This window comes from Lonchura striata, chromosome 1A (genome assembly GCF_050655825.1).
Source record: "Lonchura striata isolate lonStrDom1 chromosome 1A, ASM5065582v1, whole genome shotgun sequence".
Lineage (NCBI taxonomy): Eukaryota > Metazoa > Chordata > Aves > Passeriformes > Estrildidae > Lonchura > Lonchura striata.
Genome location: NC_140741.1, coordinates 22265704 through 22283106, shown reverse-complemented (window position 1 = coordinate 22283106; position 17403 = coordinate 22265704). Strand labels below are relative to the sequence as shown.

General features: G+C 40.7%; 1 protein-coding gene across 2 annotated transcripts; it reads left to right on the top strand.

Moving 5' to 3' along the window:
- The first annotated feature begins 1572 nt into the window (after positions 1-1572).
- PARP12 (poly(ADP-ribose) polymerase family member 12) lies at positions 1573-17288 on the top strand. Of its 2 annotated transcripts, none has more exons than XM_021536467.3 (12): positions 1573-1910; positions 2829-2964; positions 4519-4813; positions 5753-5851; positions 7794-7917; positions 8764-8959; positions 9437-9557; positions 10839-10935; positions 11839-11917; positions 13112-13242; positions 13903-14054; positions 14928-17288. In XM_021536467.3, exons 1-12 carry the CDS (start codon positions 1594-1596, stop codon positions 15194-15196), a joined length of 2016 nt encoding a protein of 671 aa, XP_021392142.2. In that variant the 5' UTR covers positions 1573-1593; the 3' UTR covers positions 15197-17288. The 2 variants fall into 2 exon arrangements, with proteins under 2 accessions (XP_021392142.2, XP_021392136.2); XM_021536461.3 differs by having other exon boundaries at positions 2823-2964.
- The last annotated feature ends 115 nt before the right edge of the window (positions 17289-17403 follow it).

Here is a 17403-nt window from a genome sequence, read left to right as displayed (position 1 = left end):
AAGGAGACAGGACTCTTGTTCGATGGGAACCACCATCAGTGACAGTCCCCATGGCTTTCACTGCTAGTCTGACTGAAATGATGGCACTTTAGCATCATTGTTCTGCCACCATTTAAAGCATGCTTCTGAGTGACTGTTGTTATAAATTTGGTCCCTATATGTCCAATTTAATAAACCACAAGATTTAAAATTTAGCAGCAATTTTAATTGAGGCATAAAATAATAATGCAATCAAATATAATTCAGTAGTTACAAAAAGAAATTTGGCAGTGGTGTGGATAAAGCATAAGCAAAACTGACCAGGGTACGGGGAGGACTTTCTACCCTGCCTCCCATACGAAGGATCCAAACACAATGTATATACTGTGTGCTAATACATATTCATCAATAGTTCCATAAATCTCCTCCCATTTTTCATTCTTGAAATCTACATCACTCTACTGCACAGCGCGTGCTCCCATTGTTGCTATGGGGTCTTTTGGTCTCTTCAGGGCTCTTCTAGGAGGAAGGCTGAAGGTCTTCCTCACATGTCCTCTGGATAACCTGGCAGGTGGCACATGCACATTAATCTTGGTGTAATACAAGTAAGCACTATGTTCCAATTAAACCTCATTTATTTCATAGATAAGACCACTATTTTAGACTCCCTGTCTGGAATGGTCCCAACTTTATTGATATTCAAGGTCAATCCTGCTCTGGGAGTTGTCTTTTAACTTCAGTTTATGCCAATTTTGGTTTGGGAGTCAGTTCCTGACTTCCTCCATTTCCAATGCCAAATCCAACTCCTGCACCCTATTTCCCACATGTATTCCCATCTGCTTCATAACACTAATCACATATACTTTTCCAATTATTTTCCCGAATTTATTGTTATAATTACGATTTTGTTAGCACAGATCACAACCATTTATACCACTGTGATGCAGAACCAGGAGTGTCAAAACGACCCAGGAAAAGGCACTTAATTAAAAGATGGGCACCCTTCTAAGGAGTCTGTGACTTCCCAGAGGATGAGGACATTGCTTGGCCGCACTGGTGCCATGGCTGCTGTGCAGGCAGAAGCAGTGGTGTACCACCGTGTAGCAGGTGCCACTACGAGCACTGCAAGCAGGGCAGGGCAGTGTGCCTACACGTGTGACCATGACCGAGCTTTTAATTTAGATGTTGAAAGAAGCGTGAGAGCAGCCGTCACGATGTATCGTCAGGAAAGTGGCACAGGTCAGAAACCTTAACTGAGATGTTTTTGACGGCAGAATTCACACACCAGCCTTCTCCCTGTAACTTAAGGTTAAATCACCTGGCTGATGCTCCATTCATCCCTGGGTCCGCTTTTTCCTATAGGGAATGTGTGACCACCCAGCTGCCATCCCTTTTTGGTGACATGTGATTGAACACGGTCAATACATCCTGAAAGCCAGGCACAGGAGGGAGGAGCAGGGCCGGGTGCCGCTGTCCGTGCGCCGCATCACCCACAGCAAGGCGCTCCCCGGCGGGGGCAGAGCGAACGCCCCGGGCCGAGGCGGTCCCGCTCCTCTCGGGCTCTTTCACTTTCGTTTCCGTTTCCGTCGCTTTCCCGGGAGGCGCTTCCCGGCCATGGCGCTGGCGGTGCAGGCGCTGCGGGTGCTGTGCGCTAGCGGCGGCTGCCTGGAGCAGGGCGAGCTGCGGCGGCGGCTGCCGGCGCGGCCCTCGGCCGAGCAGCTGGCGGCCGTGCTGCGGGACGCGCAGCGCTTCACGCTGGTGCGCCGGCCCGGCCGGGCGGCGGCCGCGGCCGAGGCCGAGGTGGCCGTGGTGGTGGCCACCAGCCCCGTGCGGCTGTGCCCGGAGCACGTCGCGGGCTGCCCGGGGCAGTGCGGGCAGCTGCACATCTGCAAGTACCACCTGAAGGGCTTCTGCCGCAACCAGCTGGCCAGGTGAGGGGCGGGCGCGGCCGCCATGGCGGGGGCTCGGCCTTGGGCAGGGCGAGGAGCGATCAGGAGAGGCCTTTCCGCGTGGAAATGCTCGCTGGCCGTGAGCACCCCAATTTATTTGTGCGTGTGTTGTTGCAAAGGAGGCAGACACAGGCGGTTGTTTCATAGCTTTGGGTCGCAGCACTTCCTCCCTGGCTCGTCACCCTGGCGCTTCCTTGTCCGTGGGCAGGGCTGTGCCAGGGGAAAGCTGAGTGTCCCCGCACATCCCTGTGCTGCGGGACCCTGGGTGATGTGCTAAAGCTGAGTGTCCCCGCACATCCCTGAGCTGCGGGACCCTGGGCAGTGTGCTAAAGCTGAGTGTCCCCGCACATCCCTGTGCTGCGGGACCCTGGGTGATGTGCTAAAGCTGAGTGTCCCCGCACATCCCTGTGCTGCGGGACCCTGGGTGATGTGCTAAAGCTGAGTGTCCCCGCACATCCCTGAGCTGCGGGATCCTGGGTGATGTGCTAAAGCTGAGTGTCCCCCCGCACATCCCTGTGCTGCGGGACCCTGGGTGATGTGCTAAAGCTGAGTGTCCCCGCACATCCCTGTGCTGCGGGACCCTGGGTGATGCACTCAGGGGCTGAGAGGGGATGATGCTCTGGAGCTTTGGTGGTTTTGTGGTTGTGAGCTGCAGGTCCAAAATGCCGATATTGTCAGAGTGCACTAAGGCTATAATGACTGTGAATCAGAAGCAGCGTGGCAATTATCCTCAGAATAATTATGTAATCTGCTTTGCAAATTACATAATGGCTTTATAGAAGAGCAATGTGGGTTTTTCTGAAACGAGCTAATTTGGTGTGCTTTTCCAGCTTTCAGTGTAATGCCCATGGGGTGTCAAAATATGCCAGTCATTTTGCTGTTCGGTTTCTTGAGTTCTAGGAAGGGATGCAGGTTTGTTCACAGCTTCCACTCAGACCACAATCTCCGTGTTCTAAAGCAATATGGACTTGAGAATTTAAACCATGATGAACTTTGCCAGCTTCTGCTTCAAAATGACCCTTCCCTCTTACCAGAGGTGAGTATTACTGTAACAGCTTCTTAGCCTTGTGTTTCAGTGGGCATGACAATATGGAAGAGGCTTTACAGAGATGGAGATATTGAGTGTCAATTTAGTTAGCTTAATGCAAATCTAAAAATAAATCTGCATCCTCTGTTCTCACCTGTGGTGGATTGACCCTAGCTGGCAGCTAAGCTCTTGAACAGACCCTCACCCACTCCTCACTCCCCCACCACAAGCAGAGGAGATGAGCATTAACTAGAAGAAAAAAAGTGGCAAAACCTGTGAATGGAGATAAAGACATTGTAGCAAGGGGAGGAAAGCAGGGAGAAGTGTTGCAAAAGAGAACTTCTGCTTCACCACCTCAGAGCCCAACAAGTCTCTGAGCAAGTGCTACCTTGTAAGAAGGACCCATCTCCCCCTTCTTTCACCTTCCCTCTGTCCCTTTCCTCACTATTTTTTTTTTTTTTTTTGAGGATGACATTATGTGGCATGGAATATCCCTCTGGCCAATTTGGACTATTTCCTAGTTTTGGCTGGAATACAGTTAATTTTCTTTCTAGTAGCTGGTACAATGCTGTGTTTTGAATTCAGGATGAGAACAATGTTGATAACACTCATGTTTTTGGTTTTGCTGAGCAGTGCTTGCTCTAAGTCAAGGACTTTTCAGCTTTTCATACTGCCCTGCTAGCCAGTAGACTGGGAGTGCACAAGAAGCTGGAAGGGAATGCAGCCAAGAGAGCTGACCCAAACTGGACAGAAGGATATTCTATACCATATGAAATAATTCTGAACAGTGAAACTGAGGGGAGGTGGCCCAGGGATGGTGGTACATTGAGGGGTCCGGCTGGGCTTTGGTCAGTGAGTGGTGAGCAGTTTCATTGTGCATCACTTGTTTTGTCTATTGTTTTATCATTATTATCTCCTCTTCCTTTTATGCCATATAAACTGTTTACCTCAACCCTGGAGGGCGGGAGTGAGAGGCTGTGTGGTGTTTATTTGTTCTGGTTTCAGTTAAGGTAGAGTTAATTTTCTTACTGGTATCATGAACAGGGCTGTATTTTGGATTTAACCCACTGAGTGCTTACTTTCAGTCAAGGCCTTTTCAGCTTCCCATGCTCTGCTAGTGAGGAGGTGCACGAGGAGCCAGGAGGGAGCATGGCCAGGACAACTGACCCAAACAGACCAAACCAATACTGTTTTGGTCACAAACCCAAAACATAGTGTGGTATGGTCTGCTATGAAGAAAGTTAACTCCATCCCAGCCATATCCAGTATGTCTTACCATCAAGTTGGGATGAAAAAGATTCCAAAACTATTCCAAAACTAGAAAATCGAAGAAGTGTGACTTAGCACTAAGTTCCATCTTGAGAATGTCTGTAAGAATGTTTCTAAACATTAGCAGGGCAAAGGAAAAGCTATCAAGCAGTCATTTGGAAAACAAGAAGAAAGAAGAAATGTTTCTGTCAAAAGCAAATGTATGCACATTGTAGCCAAATAATGGATTCAAATAGTCTAAATAAGCACATTGTACTTTGATGTTTAAATTCTTTTTTTCTTCTCCTTCCCAAGGTCTGCTTGCATTATAACAAAGGTGATGGACTTCATGGATCTTGTTCCTTTAAAACATCTTGCACCAAACTTCATGTTTGCCAGTACTTTTTGCGGGGTCAGTGCAGATTTGGCAGCAGCTGCAAACGGTCCCATGACTTATTAAATCCAGAATGTTTTGAGAAACTGGAGAGACAGGGGATGAGCTCAGACATTATTAAGAAACTACCTTCCACTTATAGAAACATGTATGACATAAAAAATGGCAACAGAAACATGTATGACATAGAAGATGTCAAATCTTCACCATGCAAAGGTAAATAACATGATCTTTTGAATTCATCAGAAGAGTCATGGTAGTGAATTTAATATTTTTGCTGGTGTCATTAAGAAAACTGAATTTACATTTTGGTTTGTACCTATCTCACTGACAAAGGTCTTTGTCTTGACAAATGAAATCAAGAGTGGTTCCTGAGAAATAGAGTGCTGATGTTAATGAAATTCTTAAACTTGGGATTAAAAAAGAGTAACAGGAACTGGAAATAGGGAGCGCTATAATTTTGGAGTTTTTTAGGTAAAATACATAAAGGTAGAGACCTGTTTAAGAATAGGAGTGGTGGTTGTCTGATTATGAGCTATTTAATTCTTTGTCTTTAATGTAGTGATTGTCTAGCACAAGAATTCACAAACAGCACTATCCTAGTTATTTCTCAGAAGTGTAATATTTTGTTTGCACTTTTCTTTTGAAGTTTTTTAGAATTGTAAGTTAAGTATAATTTAGCAGGCAAAAAAAAGGGTTAACAGAATGGAGAAGTCAAGTGTGTATGCTCATCTATCTCTTTTATTCTGCCTGCAGTTCCTTCTTCCTTTGCTTAATGTGCTTTAATTTACAGAGTATCAGATTTTGAAACTTTGCATTTTATAGCTGCCAGTGTGATCAGCTGTGTGCAATGCACAATTAGCTCAAGTCCATCTAGAAGCATAAAGGCGTTGGATTCCATTCTTGTTTTGTGGTGATAGCTAAAAACTGTATCTGAGGAATTCAGCAGTTACAGGGAAGTCAAGTTCAGAAAGGGTGGATACAGGGAGGGACTTTGAATATATTAGTTTATTAAAGGCTTCCTTGTCTTTCTGGAGCTGAGTGCAGTTAGGTAGTTACAGACATTGCCTTTAGGCTTCTTCTCTAGGGATAGGAGCACTTTGAAGAAGCACTGTTGATATTAAGTGTATTAATAGTTGCAATTCCCCCCTCTAGATGGAAAACCCAGCACTAGACGGGATTCCTCATCTTCAAAGGAGGATGAATCAGAACAGATATGCTTACATCATCTGTACAGAAGTTGTGGCTTTAAAGGTAGGTTGTCTCAAGTATCAATATTTGTCAAGTCCAGCCTGTTTTTCTGTTGTCATAAAGAGGAAATGGTAGACATCTTTCACAGAAAGGGGAAACTTTCTGTGAGTTTATGCTTCTGTTTAGTTAAATCTCACTGCTATCTTGACTGCTGTAGGAAAGTGTTTGACCTGGCATACCAAACAAAGGAGATGTTTTGTTTTGCTCTGGAATCTGCTTTTGCTGAATATTGGCTACTCCACCTGTGTTTACCTAAGAGATTGCTCAATGATAGGAGTCATATTTCCAAATAGGAAAGATATGAAAGATACTCTGAATTCTACATTATCCATTGTTTCTTCTAGTACTCTTCTGTTCCACCTGTCTTAGCTGTCTCCCTTTCAAAATGTTCCCAGGTGTCCAGGAACAAGGCTGCTTTGCCAGTGTTTTTGTTGATTTTGTCATTCTTTTTTTTTTTCTTGATGTTCTTGACCCGTGTACCAAACACGTCCTCATTTGAACTGCGTGGTGCAGTTTCTCCTTGACTTTCCCTGTATTTAAGTTTCCTTTTGTTCTGCTCTGGAAATTTGCCTTGGGTTTACGCACATGTGATGTCACCTTCACTCCAGTTGAGGAGTGACTGCACACTGACACTTTGAACTCTGAGTAACATTTGTGATACCTGGCTCACTGCTACATTGCTCTAATTTGTGGAGCCTGGATCTCTTGAAGACTTACTGAAGGGCAAAGGACTTTGAGACTAAAGGAATGATGTCTGTGTATTTATCAAAAGAGGGGAAAGGTGATGGTTGTTAACTGGGTTGTATTGGAAGGTATGAACTTAGACATGGTGTAAATAGTATGGAATAAGTGGTGGATACATCCCTGCTTTCAGCTGGGACAGAGTTAATTTTCTTCCTATAAGCCAGTACAGTGCTGTGTTTTGGATTTAGGATGAGAATAACATTGGTATCACACTTGTGCTTTAGTTGTTGCTAAGTAGCACTTACCCAAAATCAAGAATTTTTCAGCTGCCTGTGTTTTGCCAATGAGGAGGTGCTCAAGAAGATGGGAAGGAGCATGGCCAGGACAGCTGACCTGAACTTGTCAAAGGGCAATTCCATACCATTAGAACATCATCCTCAGCATATAAATTGTGGGAGTTGGCTGGGAGGGGCTGTTTGCTGCTTGGGAAGGGGCTGGGCATCAGTCAGTGGTGGGTGGGCAATTGTAGTGTGCAACACTTGTATTTCTTGGGCTTTATTCTTTTCTTACTTTTTGTTAGCTTCATTTTGGTTATATGAGAGTGTGTGTGTGTGTGTGTATATATATATATATATATACATATATATATATATATATATATGTATGTATGTACATATACTTACATTTACTATATTGTATTTTGTTTCAATTACTAAACTGTTCTGATTTCAGCCCACAGATTTACATTTTTCCTGTTCTCCCCATCTCACTGAAAGAAATGGAAGTAAATGGCTGTGTTGTACTTACTTACCATCTGAAATTAAACAATGGCAGTCCTTCTCCTGTCTTAAAACTAAGCACTTCTGTGCTTTGGATTTGTCCTCAGTAATGCCACTTTGTGATTTAGTGGTTAATCATAAATACACTTTTTTTCAATTTATTAAATAATAGCCTTGTAGGAGCCGGTGATCATTTTTTGTCTCTGAAACTGAGAATGATCTGTGCAATTTTAGTGTGCAAAGAGAGTCTAATACTCACAGAACCTGAACTTCTACTTAAGCCCAAAAATTCAAGTTTTGCTTGCTTATGCTGAAAACTTTTGAACTTCTGCTTGTAATGGTGCCATAGGTGAACACTTTCCGTAGCTATCCTTTTGATGATTTCACCAGCTGGGTACACAGCCCTGAAATGTTGGAGTTCTCTCATAGCCTGTCAAATTAATGCATCTCCTACTTCCTTTTTTTTTTTTAAACTTTTACAGAAAAGTGTATCAGAACCCATTTTCACTTGCCGTATAGATGGCAGTACTCTGAGGGTAATACCTGGAAGGACTTCATAAATATGGAAGAAATAGAAGAAGCATATTGTGACCCAAAAAACGCCAGGTATAAACTCTTATAAAAAATTATAATTGTAGTTTGTTGTATTGTACCAGAGCCTTAGTGGCTATAAATTGTTGCAATTCTAATGTAGTCATTACATAAGTAGTTTTATCTGACATTCTTCTGCTGACCTCACTTTGCATGAGATTTGCCCCTCCCTTCCCCTTTTACCACAGTCCATATCATGGAACTTGCAGAATACCTGGAGAAAGGGACCAGAGCACATAAAGAATATAGAAATACCTTTCAGAGTTTGGAACTGGTTATATATTACAAAGAGAGTATTGGAAGGGGCTCATACCAGTATGCCACATCCCATGCTGGAAAATTACCTGTTCCTCTTATGTTACAGGCTCTTTGAAGCCCTTCTTAAGTTATGTCAATGTTCTCTTTAGAATATAGCTGGTCAGCAAGAAGGCAGCAATGCCTGTTTTCCATTGTTCCTGTTCATCTTATGTAACTTACTTATTTAGGAGTGGGTTATGATTATTGCCCACAGTATCAATGTGAGACATAATACTGTTAATGTATTATATTAATACATTATACTATTAATGTATTATATTAATACATTAATGTATTATATTTATTATATTATATTAATTACAATGTATTATTTTAATGTATTATATTAATACATTATGCAAAATATGTACAAACACGAAATAGAGCTAGCATACAGGGTTGTGAAAAGTGCAAGTTGCAAAGTACACATTGTAGTGAAAAGTGCACCTTTGTGTTCTGCTTTTGGGTGAGATTGACTTAATTTGCAAATTTGTAGTGGGCTTCTGAATCTATGAGTAAAGCTTCACAAACAGTTGATTTTCTTCCCTCCTTTTTTTTTAATAGATTTGACTATGCTTTTACTGAAGGGCTTTTTGTCCCGTTCAGTATCTGTTTTCGTGACATGTGCTGTGAGTTCCAAAAAGTCAGACGTCTTTCTACAGCTTCCTCTGTGACCAAACCTCCTCACTTCATTCTTACAACAGAATGGATTTGGTACTGGAAAGATGAATATGGCATGTGGCAGGAGTATGGAAAACAAGTAAGTGTGGAGAAATGGAGAGACTCCTAACTCTGTGTGAGAAGTGCAGAACTACAGAAAAGTACACAGTGCTTACATCTTCCCCCCCTTTTGTCACCCTCTTCCTCTCATACTGTACAGATGGACATTAAAGGCCTAATGTGGTCTTTTCCCTGTGATTTTGATTAGTTCAGGTAGGGGACTGATGTGAGTCACAAGTATTATCAACAGGTAACTATTCAGTCAGTCCTGTCAGATAGGATCACAGTAATAATAGATTTCCATTGGTTCTAAGAAAAGCCTCCTTCTATAAAGATCCAGTAGTACTCTGCCATCTTTCTTGATCTAGTTGGTGGATGTGTCACTCTAAATCAAGGATTTCTCACATGCTGATACATCCTGCAGCCACGATACTTAGGAGAGTTGTTGGTTTTTAGACTTGCTTGTCTATAAAAAACCAGGAGAAACTTTTTTTTCTCTCTTTTTTTGCCATGACAGGATGGTCTTCATGAGGTTGCTACTGTCTCCAGTGATGACCTGGAGAAAGCTTACTTGTATGACAGTTCTCCAAAGATGACTTTCAAAGCTGGAAGACATGAATATGAAATAAATTTTGTGTGTAGGTTGCATTTTCTTTGTTTTTCTGTTTTGTCCCTCCCTCCCACATCTCTTGTGGTTCTGACCTACCTTATTACAGGAGATAGAAGAGAGAAATTTGGACTTTGAATTGCAGTGCTTACAAAGACAGAGTTTCTATCAAAATTCTCAGGATAAGAGCTGTTCACATAAGCAGAGTGACATTCTATTCTTTCAAAGCGTTTATTTTTGAGTTCTTGTGCTAGGTTTCAAAATGTCTGCCAGAAAGTCCAAGTATGACACTGATGCTGGCATCAACACAAATAGTGAGGAACTTCTAGAAGACTTGACAAGCTAGCTTCTGCTCTACTTTAATAACTAGTGTCCAGAAAAATAAACACTTGGACAAGGTGTAGGGTCCAGACAATCCTTAGCATTACAAGATTTTTGCACATATTTTCTTTTCATCCTGTCTGGAAAGGCTGAGAGAATACTTTGACTATGTCAAAGTAGGAAGAAGTGTTTCCCAAGAGTTCAGGAAATACAAGCCACTTGTGATGGCACTGTCCTCTCTGAGCTGTTGCCTTTCCTGGCATCCTTTTCAAAAATTATGCAGAACAGTGGTAGGAATCAGCCTGCCTGGACTGTCAATTTGGTGTAGTTATCTTTGATCCAGCTTTTCATTACTATCTCATTCTGCATGGAAAAAAGCCAAACACAAGAACCCCAAACTAAAAAAACCAGAAAGAGCATGTTATCTGTTGTTTGTGATTCAATCAAAAGCAGTTCTGGGAAAAATTGTCTGGCTTAGAAGTGAAAATTGCACAGTGAATCAATCCTTTCTCTAAGGTTTGGGCTTTTTTAGTAACTTAGGCAAATATATGCAGTGTAGGTGTCTTTTAGAACTTAATTTCTAGGCCTGCTGGTGTCAATAGGTATTTTTTTTTGTTTGTTTTCCTGTGTATCTTGCTCTGAAGATGAGGCCCCATTGTCCTGGCTGGTAGCGACTCTTAATTGTTAGTATGTTGTCACAATAGCTGCAGAATTTCCAAGAAGGAATGGTTCTAAAATTCAGGTTACTGTAACTTGTTTCTCTTGGTGGTCAGTAAAAATAAATGGTTGGTGATAGATGTTGGGTTCTCTTTACAGGGTTTGAAATCTACATCTAAATGTAGGAAAAAAGTGTCTGAGTTACAAAATGAGGAGGAGGGAGTATTTTTGTCAATGTTTTTGACAAAACAACTTAGTGACAAATATGTCTGTAGTTTGTCAAAACCGTCTTTGATTGTTCATGGGATTTTGTTTGGTTGTTTTTTTTCCCCAGCCATGCTGCAGAAAAACATTTGCTACAAAACAGAGAGGAAGATTTGCAGAAGACCTAAATTTGTCTCTCAGGAAGAGGTGGAAAAGATAAAAGACAGGTAAACCACAACTGTTCATTTTGAGGTGATGGGTTTGGTGCTTTGTGAATGCTGAATCCTCCATGGGTGCAAGTAGGGTGAAGAAGTAGCTATTGAGGCAATTGTGAAAGACATGAAAAGGGAGAGGGACATACCTTTCCTACAACCATGTCTAGCCAGGGCAGTGTTGCAGGCTGACCAGCAGTTTTCACCTCAGGAACCTCTGTGGTGAAGACAATTTGGGCTTGGCCACAGGAAGTGTGGAAACATAGGAAATAATTCAACATGTAGCAGTGCGTTTATGTGTACTAGCTCTTTCTGAGATGAGTAATTTTCAAAGCTAAGTGTAAGTTCAGAACAATTATTTTGAGAGCAGACAGACAATCTGAAAGGAAAGCAGTAGTTGTTACAGGTAGAGCAAAAGGTGAGAGCCTGCAAGGAGATAGAGTTGCATGTAACAGCCAATTTTTGCACATTCCCTTGCAGCACACAGTACTTGCTTAAACACTGAAAAGAGCAGCTAATTAAAATTGGGGTGGAAGTACAGGGGAGGGTTGTATCTATCCTGTTTCTGTCATACTGATGGGATACTGGATGCATTTCTGTTTACCTCCCCTGGTGCAGCAGAGCTTTTATATATACTTTCAACTCTGCAAGAGAAATCCTTATGTGTTTAGTTTAGAGTATATATATATATTTTTTTCTTGTTTGGATTTTGCTTTCTGACATAAGTCTTGACACAATGACTTGGAACAAATATTTTCATTTGCTGAACAGAAATCACAGTTTTGATATATTTTTGAATATGTTCAGTTGCCTATATTCTCCCTAAGCTTGACAAAAATGTTTAGTATAATATGTACATAAAATGTCATATTTAGTTTTTATTTTAATTGTCTATTTGTAATGTCTTATAATCTACAGGGGCGTTAAACATACAGAAGGGTTTAAGAACATTCCAGCTCACTGGGACAAATCTGCCCTGCCTGAACTGGGATTCAAGGTTTGGAGCTTTTTAGTTTTATCTTTCTGTCAGTTTTGTCATGTAAGGTTTGTTCCATTGCAAGTTCATTGTTTTTTCTGGCTTTGTAAATGACTGTTTCTGTGTAGCATAATACAGAAGTATTGGTAAATTTAAACCTGATACCACACTGGGCAGACCTGGAGCTGAAACTAGACCCAGATTTAAACAAATGGTAGCAGTAAAACTGTGGCAGCAGGGACTTCCACTGCTACTATTAATCCCTTGGCTTGGCAAATTTGCTGAGTTAACAAGACTGGTACTGGTGCCCAAAATACACAGTTTTGAAGTTCCAACATGTGCTGAAAGCATCAGAGGTAAATGATGCCTCTGAACTTCAGAGTAGCCATTCCCTTAGCTGTAGGCTGTTGTATGTCCATGGAGAGGTGCTGAAACTGGGGGAGTTCCCAGAATCACACAGAATGGTTGAGCTTGGAAGGGGGGACCTCTGAAGATCACAGAAGCCAACCCCCCTGCTAAAGCAGGTTCAACCAGAGGAGATCACACAGGATTGTGTGCAGGTAGGTTTTGAATATCTCCAGAGAGACTCTACAACTTCCCAAGACAGCTTGTTCAAGATGGGATGTTTTATTATTTTATTTCTTATTATTTTATTCATTGCAGTGGAGTAAACTTGTTTGCCTTTGTAACACACCCGATTAATATATGTGTGGCTACCTTCTCTGACTTCCTGTCTGCTTCCACCAGCTCCTCTGTCAACTCCAGTAACTGTACCTAGAGAAAAGGTGTTATCTGATGCTCAGAAATCACTAACTTGCAAAATGCAAATCCTCAAGAAGTTGTCACTAAGAAATAAGACCGACATTGACATTTTTATGTCCCTAGAAAAATTTGCAAGTAAACTTTGCTTTCTTTCAGAACTGTCATGTAAGGATCTGATTTTTAGTAGTGTGACCATGCTTTTTCTTAAAATTGTTTGAATAAAGCCTCTTCAATTGATTTAGAAACACAAGAGGCAGTGCAGTTTGTGTTCACTGGCTGTAGGGAGGATAAACTGAAAAAGATTCTCAATTCCTTTTTTATTTATGTGCTCATTTCTGCTATTTATTTAGATACTGTTTGATGCATACAAATATATCTTGACACAGATATTAAGAGGGATTGAGTGGCTGCACAAAAGCATGCAAAAGTAACTTTTCAAACTTTTCCTTGCAGCTGATTGAGCTTGACTGTTCTTCTGAAGAATACAAGAAAGTCAAAGTGGACTTTCAGCGCACAATGCCCAAAGCTCCTATCAAAAAGATTTGTAGAGTTCAGAACCCATCCCTCTGGGAACTGTATCAATGGTAAGTGTAAAACATTGCTCTGGCATGTTATTTATTGTTTCTGTATAACATGTTATGCATGTTATTTATTGTTTCTGCAGTTAGCTGTATGTGCTGCGCTAAAGATAGAACATGCATTCCTGAAATGCCTCTGCTACCACTCTCCCACTGAAATACCTACCTAGTATCAACATTTAGATAAAGAGTTATCAACAAGCCCAAAACTCAGTCAAGACACAGAGCTTAGAACAGTCAAATTCAGGGCTGTGTGGGAGGAATCCTTGCTCCTGACTTCTGCCAGGCCTGTGTCCATGACAGCTTCCTTCCAGTTAAATCTTGAAGCTGGTAATGAGTCACATCTAGCACAATGTTTTGCAGCTGGTCAAAATTGAAACAGCCTTTGAAATTAAATGCATAACTCATGGAGGGCAGGCCTCAATATAAACTCCTGTGTTCAGATAAAAAAAACCCACTGAGATTCCTCCCTCTCTCTTCAAAGGTAGTGAATGAAAGAAAACATTTGTAGTTAAAGCATTTATGTATAATGTGAAAGCATGTTTGCATGCCCAAATTAGGCTGTAAAGATTTTCAGAATATACTCTGTGTAAAATTGTTTCAGAGTGGCTGGAACCTGTGGGGACAGCCACTGTGGAACTGCAAAGATTCTGCTTCTCATTGCAGGCAGAAGGACCTAATGCAGAAGAGCAATGGTGGAAAGGCTGCAGATGAGCGATTTTTATTTCATGGGACCAGTAAAAAAGACATTGATGCCATCTGTCAGCAAAACTTTGACTGGAGAATCTGCGGCCTTCATGGGACAGTCTATGGCAAAGGTTGTTTGTCAGCTCTTCCTGTAATCCTAGACTTGCTAGAAAATTCTCAGTACTCACTGCAGAGGGGTAAAGTTTGCAAGGTGATACTTGGCCAGTCCTGAGCTTCTCTCTGTCATGATGTGGGCAACAGAGCTGAGTTTCACAAGGGTCATTTGGAGCTAAGGCACTGTGAAAGGCCTTGGCCTCTGCTCTCCTAAGTACTTGAAAGAAAAGACAGACTTAGGAGAGGTTATTTGTAGGGATGGTTTCTGCTAGACTTCAGGCTTACTGCTGTTCCAGTTTGTCCCAACTCCATGGCTTTTTTTCTTTTTTTTTTTTCCCCAAGAATCTAAATGCCATTCTGGTTACAGGTTGGCAGATTATATCCTTCTATATTGTCCTATGTAGAGGAAATTACCAGCACATCAAGTGGAATAGCTGAGACAGGCTGACTGGCTGACTACATACCTTTCTACTTGAATACTTTGAAACTCTCAGAAATGTTAGAGAATCACAGTGTATTTTGAGCATGGAAGGGACCCACAAGGATCATCAAGTCCAGCTGTGCTGATGAATATTAGTAGTCTCTGCCCAGAGAGGAAATGTGGAGATAATGGGGGAGGTGGACATCTAGAGTCAGGAGGATATCTTTTAGAAGATTATGATAACATTTTAAACATTGATTTAAATATTTAAACATTTTAATATGTGTGCTGTGCAAACGAAAAATTGCAGAGTGGTAATTTCCACTAAGAGGGACATAGAGGGTGAGTGAAGGCTTTGGAAAGGCTGTTCAGTGCTTAATGGATTTGTTTGTTAATTCATTTTCACACAGTATCACTTTGTTCCTGCTGTTTTAGTGTCTTAAACTCTGTCTTGGTGTCTCTTCTGCAGGAAGCTATTTTGCAAGGGATGCATCTTATTCTGACAACTACTGTGGGACAGACTCAAACACCAAGACCATGTTTCTGGCACGAGTGCTGGTGGGGGAGTTCACTCTTGGTAGTTCTCATTATGTTCGGCCTCCGATGAAGGACAGCCAAAAATTCTATGACAGTTGTGTGAATAACTCTACAAATCCTTCTATCTTTGTCATCTTTGAGAAGCAGCAGATTTATCCAGAGTATCTCATAGAATACCAGGCACTGGCAAGACTTCTATAGCAACAAAACCCGTCATTCTTGCGTTTAACTGGTTTAAAAGTTTTTTAGTTTTGGCTTAAGAGAGAAAAATTGAGTTTGAAGAAGCTGTGTGATCAGATAGGTGAGTGTTCAGAAACATTTTTTCTCTGTCTTTTCTGTGTAATAGAAAACAAGGCATAAAAAGGCATAGAGGATGTTTTAGAATTCCTAAAATCCTGTTTCTGTATCTTATTTGTATCAGCTTTCACATATACCCTACATTTTGGGAGCCTTTCATAAATTTATTAGAATAAATTGCTGATGGTTGTAGCATGAGGATTGGCCATGACTGCCAAGTTAAAACAATTTTAAGGTATTGTTTCAGGATAAATTTTTATATGTGCTCATTGGTCAGAGGCACTATCCCTCTGCCTGTTTTTCTTTTAACTCAAAACTGGATAAAACATGTTTTTTAGTAATCTGTCTCCTGTAACAGTAGACAATGAGGTGTTTGCAAATGTGACTGTACAATCTGTGCTCAACTCATTGCATAAATTCTCAGTAGCACTCTTCTTTTTTGTCTGCACCAACAAAACCTCAAAAATTAAACTTGCTTGTTGAAAAAGAGATGTATTTTCACTTGCTGAGTTTCTCATTTAAAATAATTACCAAAGATACAAGCATAACAGGGGTTGCTTGGTGCTGTGGGACTCAGTTGATTTACTCTATCAAATAAATACTATATTTTATGTCTGAGAACACAAGTTTTTTGTTACTTTCACTGTGCCTACAAACACAAGAGTCCTGGCAGGTGTTGTGGAGGAAGCAAAGGAGGCAACTCACACTTATTTCATACCATACTTAGGAGGGAAATATACTGCTTGTCCTGCTTGATTGTCAGTACCTTCTTTCTGTGGATGAACCTTATGGTTCCCTTACAGCTGTTGGGAAGAATGGGGAGTGACTGTCTCTCATTAGGTGTTCTGCCTCTTTGGATGCAGGACATTCACAGATTTCCTGTGTAATCAAGCTATTGCTGGACTTTTTTCAACATGCTTACCTGGGAATTTGTCTTCAGCCACAGAGCTGAAACCTTTAAAATCTGAAGATTAAGTTGAATTTTTAATTATTCTTATCAGAAGAAGATAGTAGTGTTGAGCAGTCAGCTTACATATGTGCAATCAAAAAACTTGAGCTATCAAATATTTTTTTAATATTAAAGTTGTTGATGCATAGATAGATAATTTATCATAGAAATAATGTGCTAAAGTAGCTATAAGTTAGCTACAGTGTGCTGCAGAAGCCTTAAGAAATACTTTCTATATGACCTAAAAAAGCTCATCTTCAGCTGCATTCCATATACTTCTTTTTAACTCTTCTGGATGATGATTGACAAGTGTTCACTGGGTCACTCTATTACTTCAGCATTGTGAGCCAGGAGCTTGACCATGATTAGCTGGATTAAAGCTGTGTAGACCCCTTTTTTTGTAAACTGCAAATATAGCAGCATGATACCTAAAGGAAAATAACTCCTATTTGTGTTTAATCCCAGTGAAACACAGAATAGGGAAAGGCAAATTGAGTGTATTATTTCTTTTGAAAGATTTGTAATAGAACATAAATTATAAATCTCATGTAGCAAATGAGCTTGTCAGCAAATAGTACATTAATTGAGAAGGATAACAGTTATGGAGGAAAGACTTCCTATCTGTGCAGAATAAGGTTTTTCTGCCAAAACAAAAACCATCTTTATCTACATGTTAATGGCAAATGAGAATACTGGTTGTATGAGTTTCTTCCTCTGAACATAAGCAGAATTTCAGGTAAGAATTAAGATAACTAAAGTCGTGTTAATCTTCTGCCAGAAAATTGAAATGAACATTCTTTTTCAGGCAAAAAGTTGAAATATTTTTATTGACATTTTTTATTGTATTTTTAAAACCTCTAACTTGATTCTTGTGTGTGTATGAGTGTAAGTAAAACAGCAAATAAAATGCCTGGTTGTTGTATTTTGTCATCTGTTATTTCTCCATTATCACAGAAAGAGAAAAGTTGCCATGTTTTTTCCACTTTTTGAAAGTGCAGGGGTAAAATTCTTGTGTATGTTAAATAAACAGGTACTCAAACTAGTAAATTCCTTCTGATGATTTTCTTTCTTTCAATACCGAAATCACAATGTTTCAATAAACTTGTGAGTTTAGAGGCTGTTATTAAGCAGTAGGAGTCCCTCTACAGCTGTCTTGGTTGCA

Excerpts from the sequence above, each read along its gene's own strand:
- PARP12 (XM_021536461.3), top strand. The coding sequence starts at position 1,594 with ATGGCGCTGGCGGTGCAGGCGCTGCGGGTGCTGTGCGCTAGCGGCGGC. Across the intron at positions 4,814-5,752 it reads CAAATCTTCACCATGCAAAG|ATGGAAAACCCAGCACTAGA; the intron begins GTAAATAACATG and ends TCCCCCCTCTAG. Across the intron at positions 7,918-8,763 it reads TGTGACCCAAAAAACGCCAG|ATTTGACTATGCTTTTACTG; the intron begins GTATAAACTCTT and ends TTTTTTTAATAG.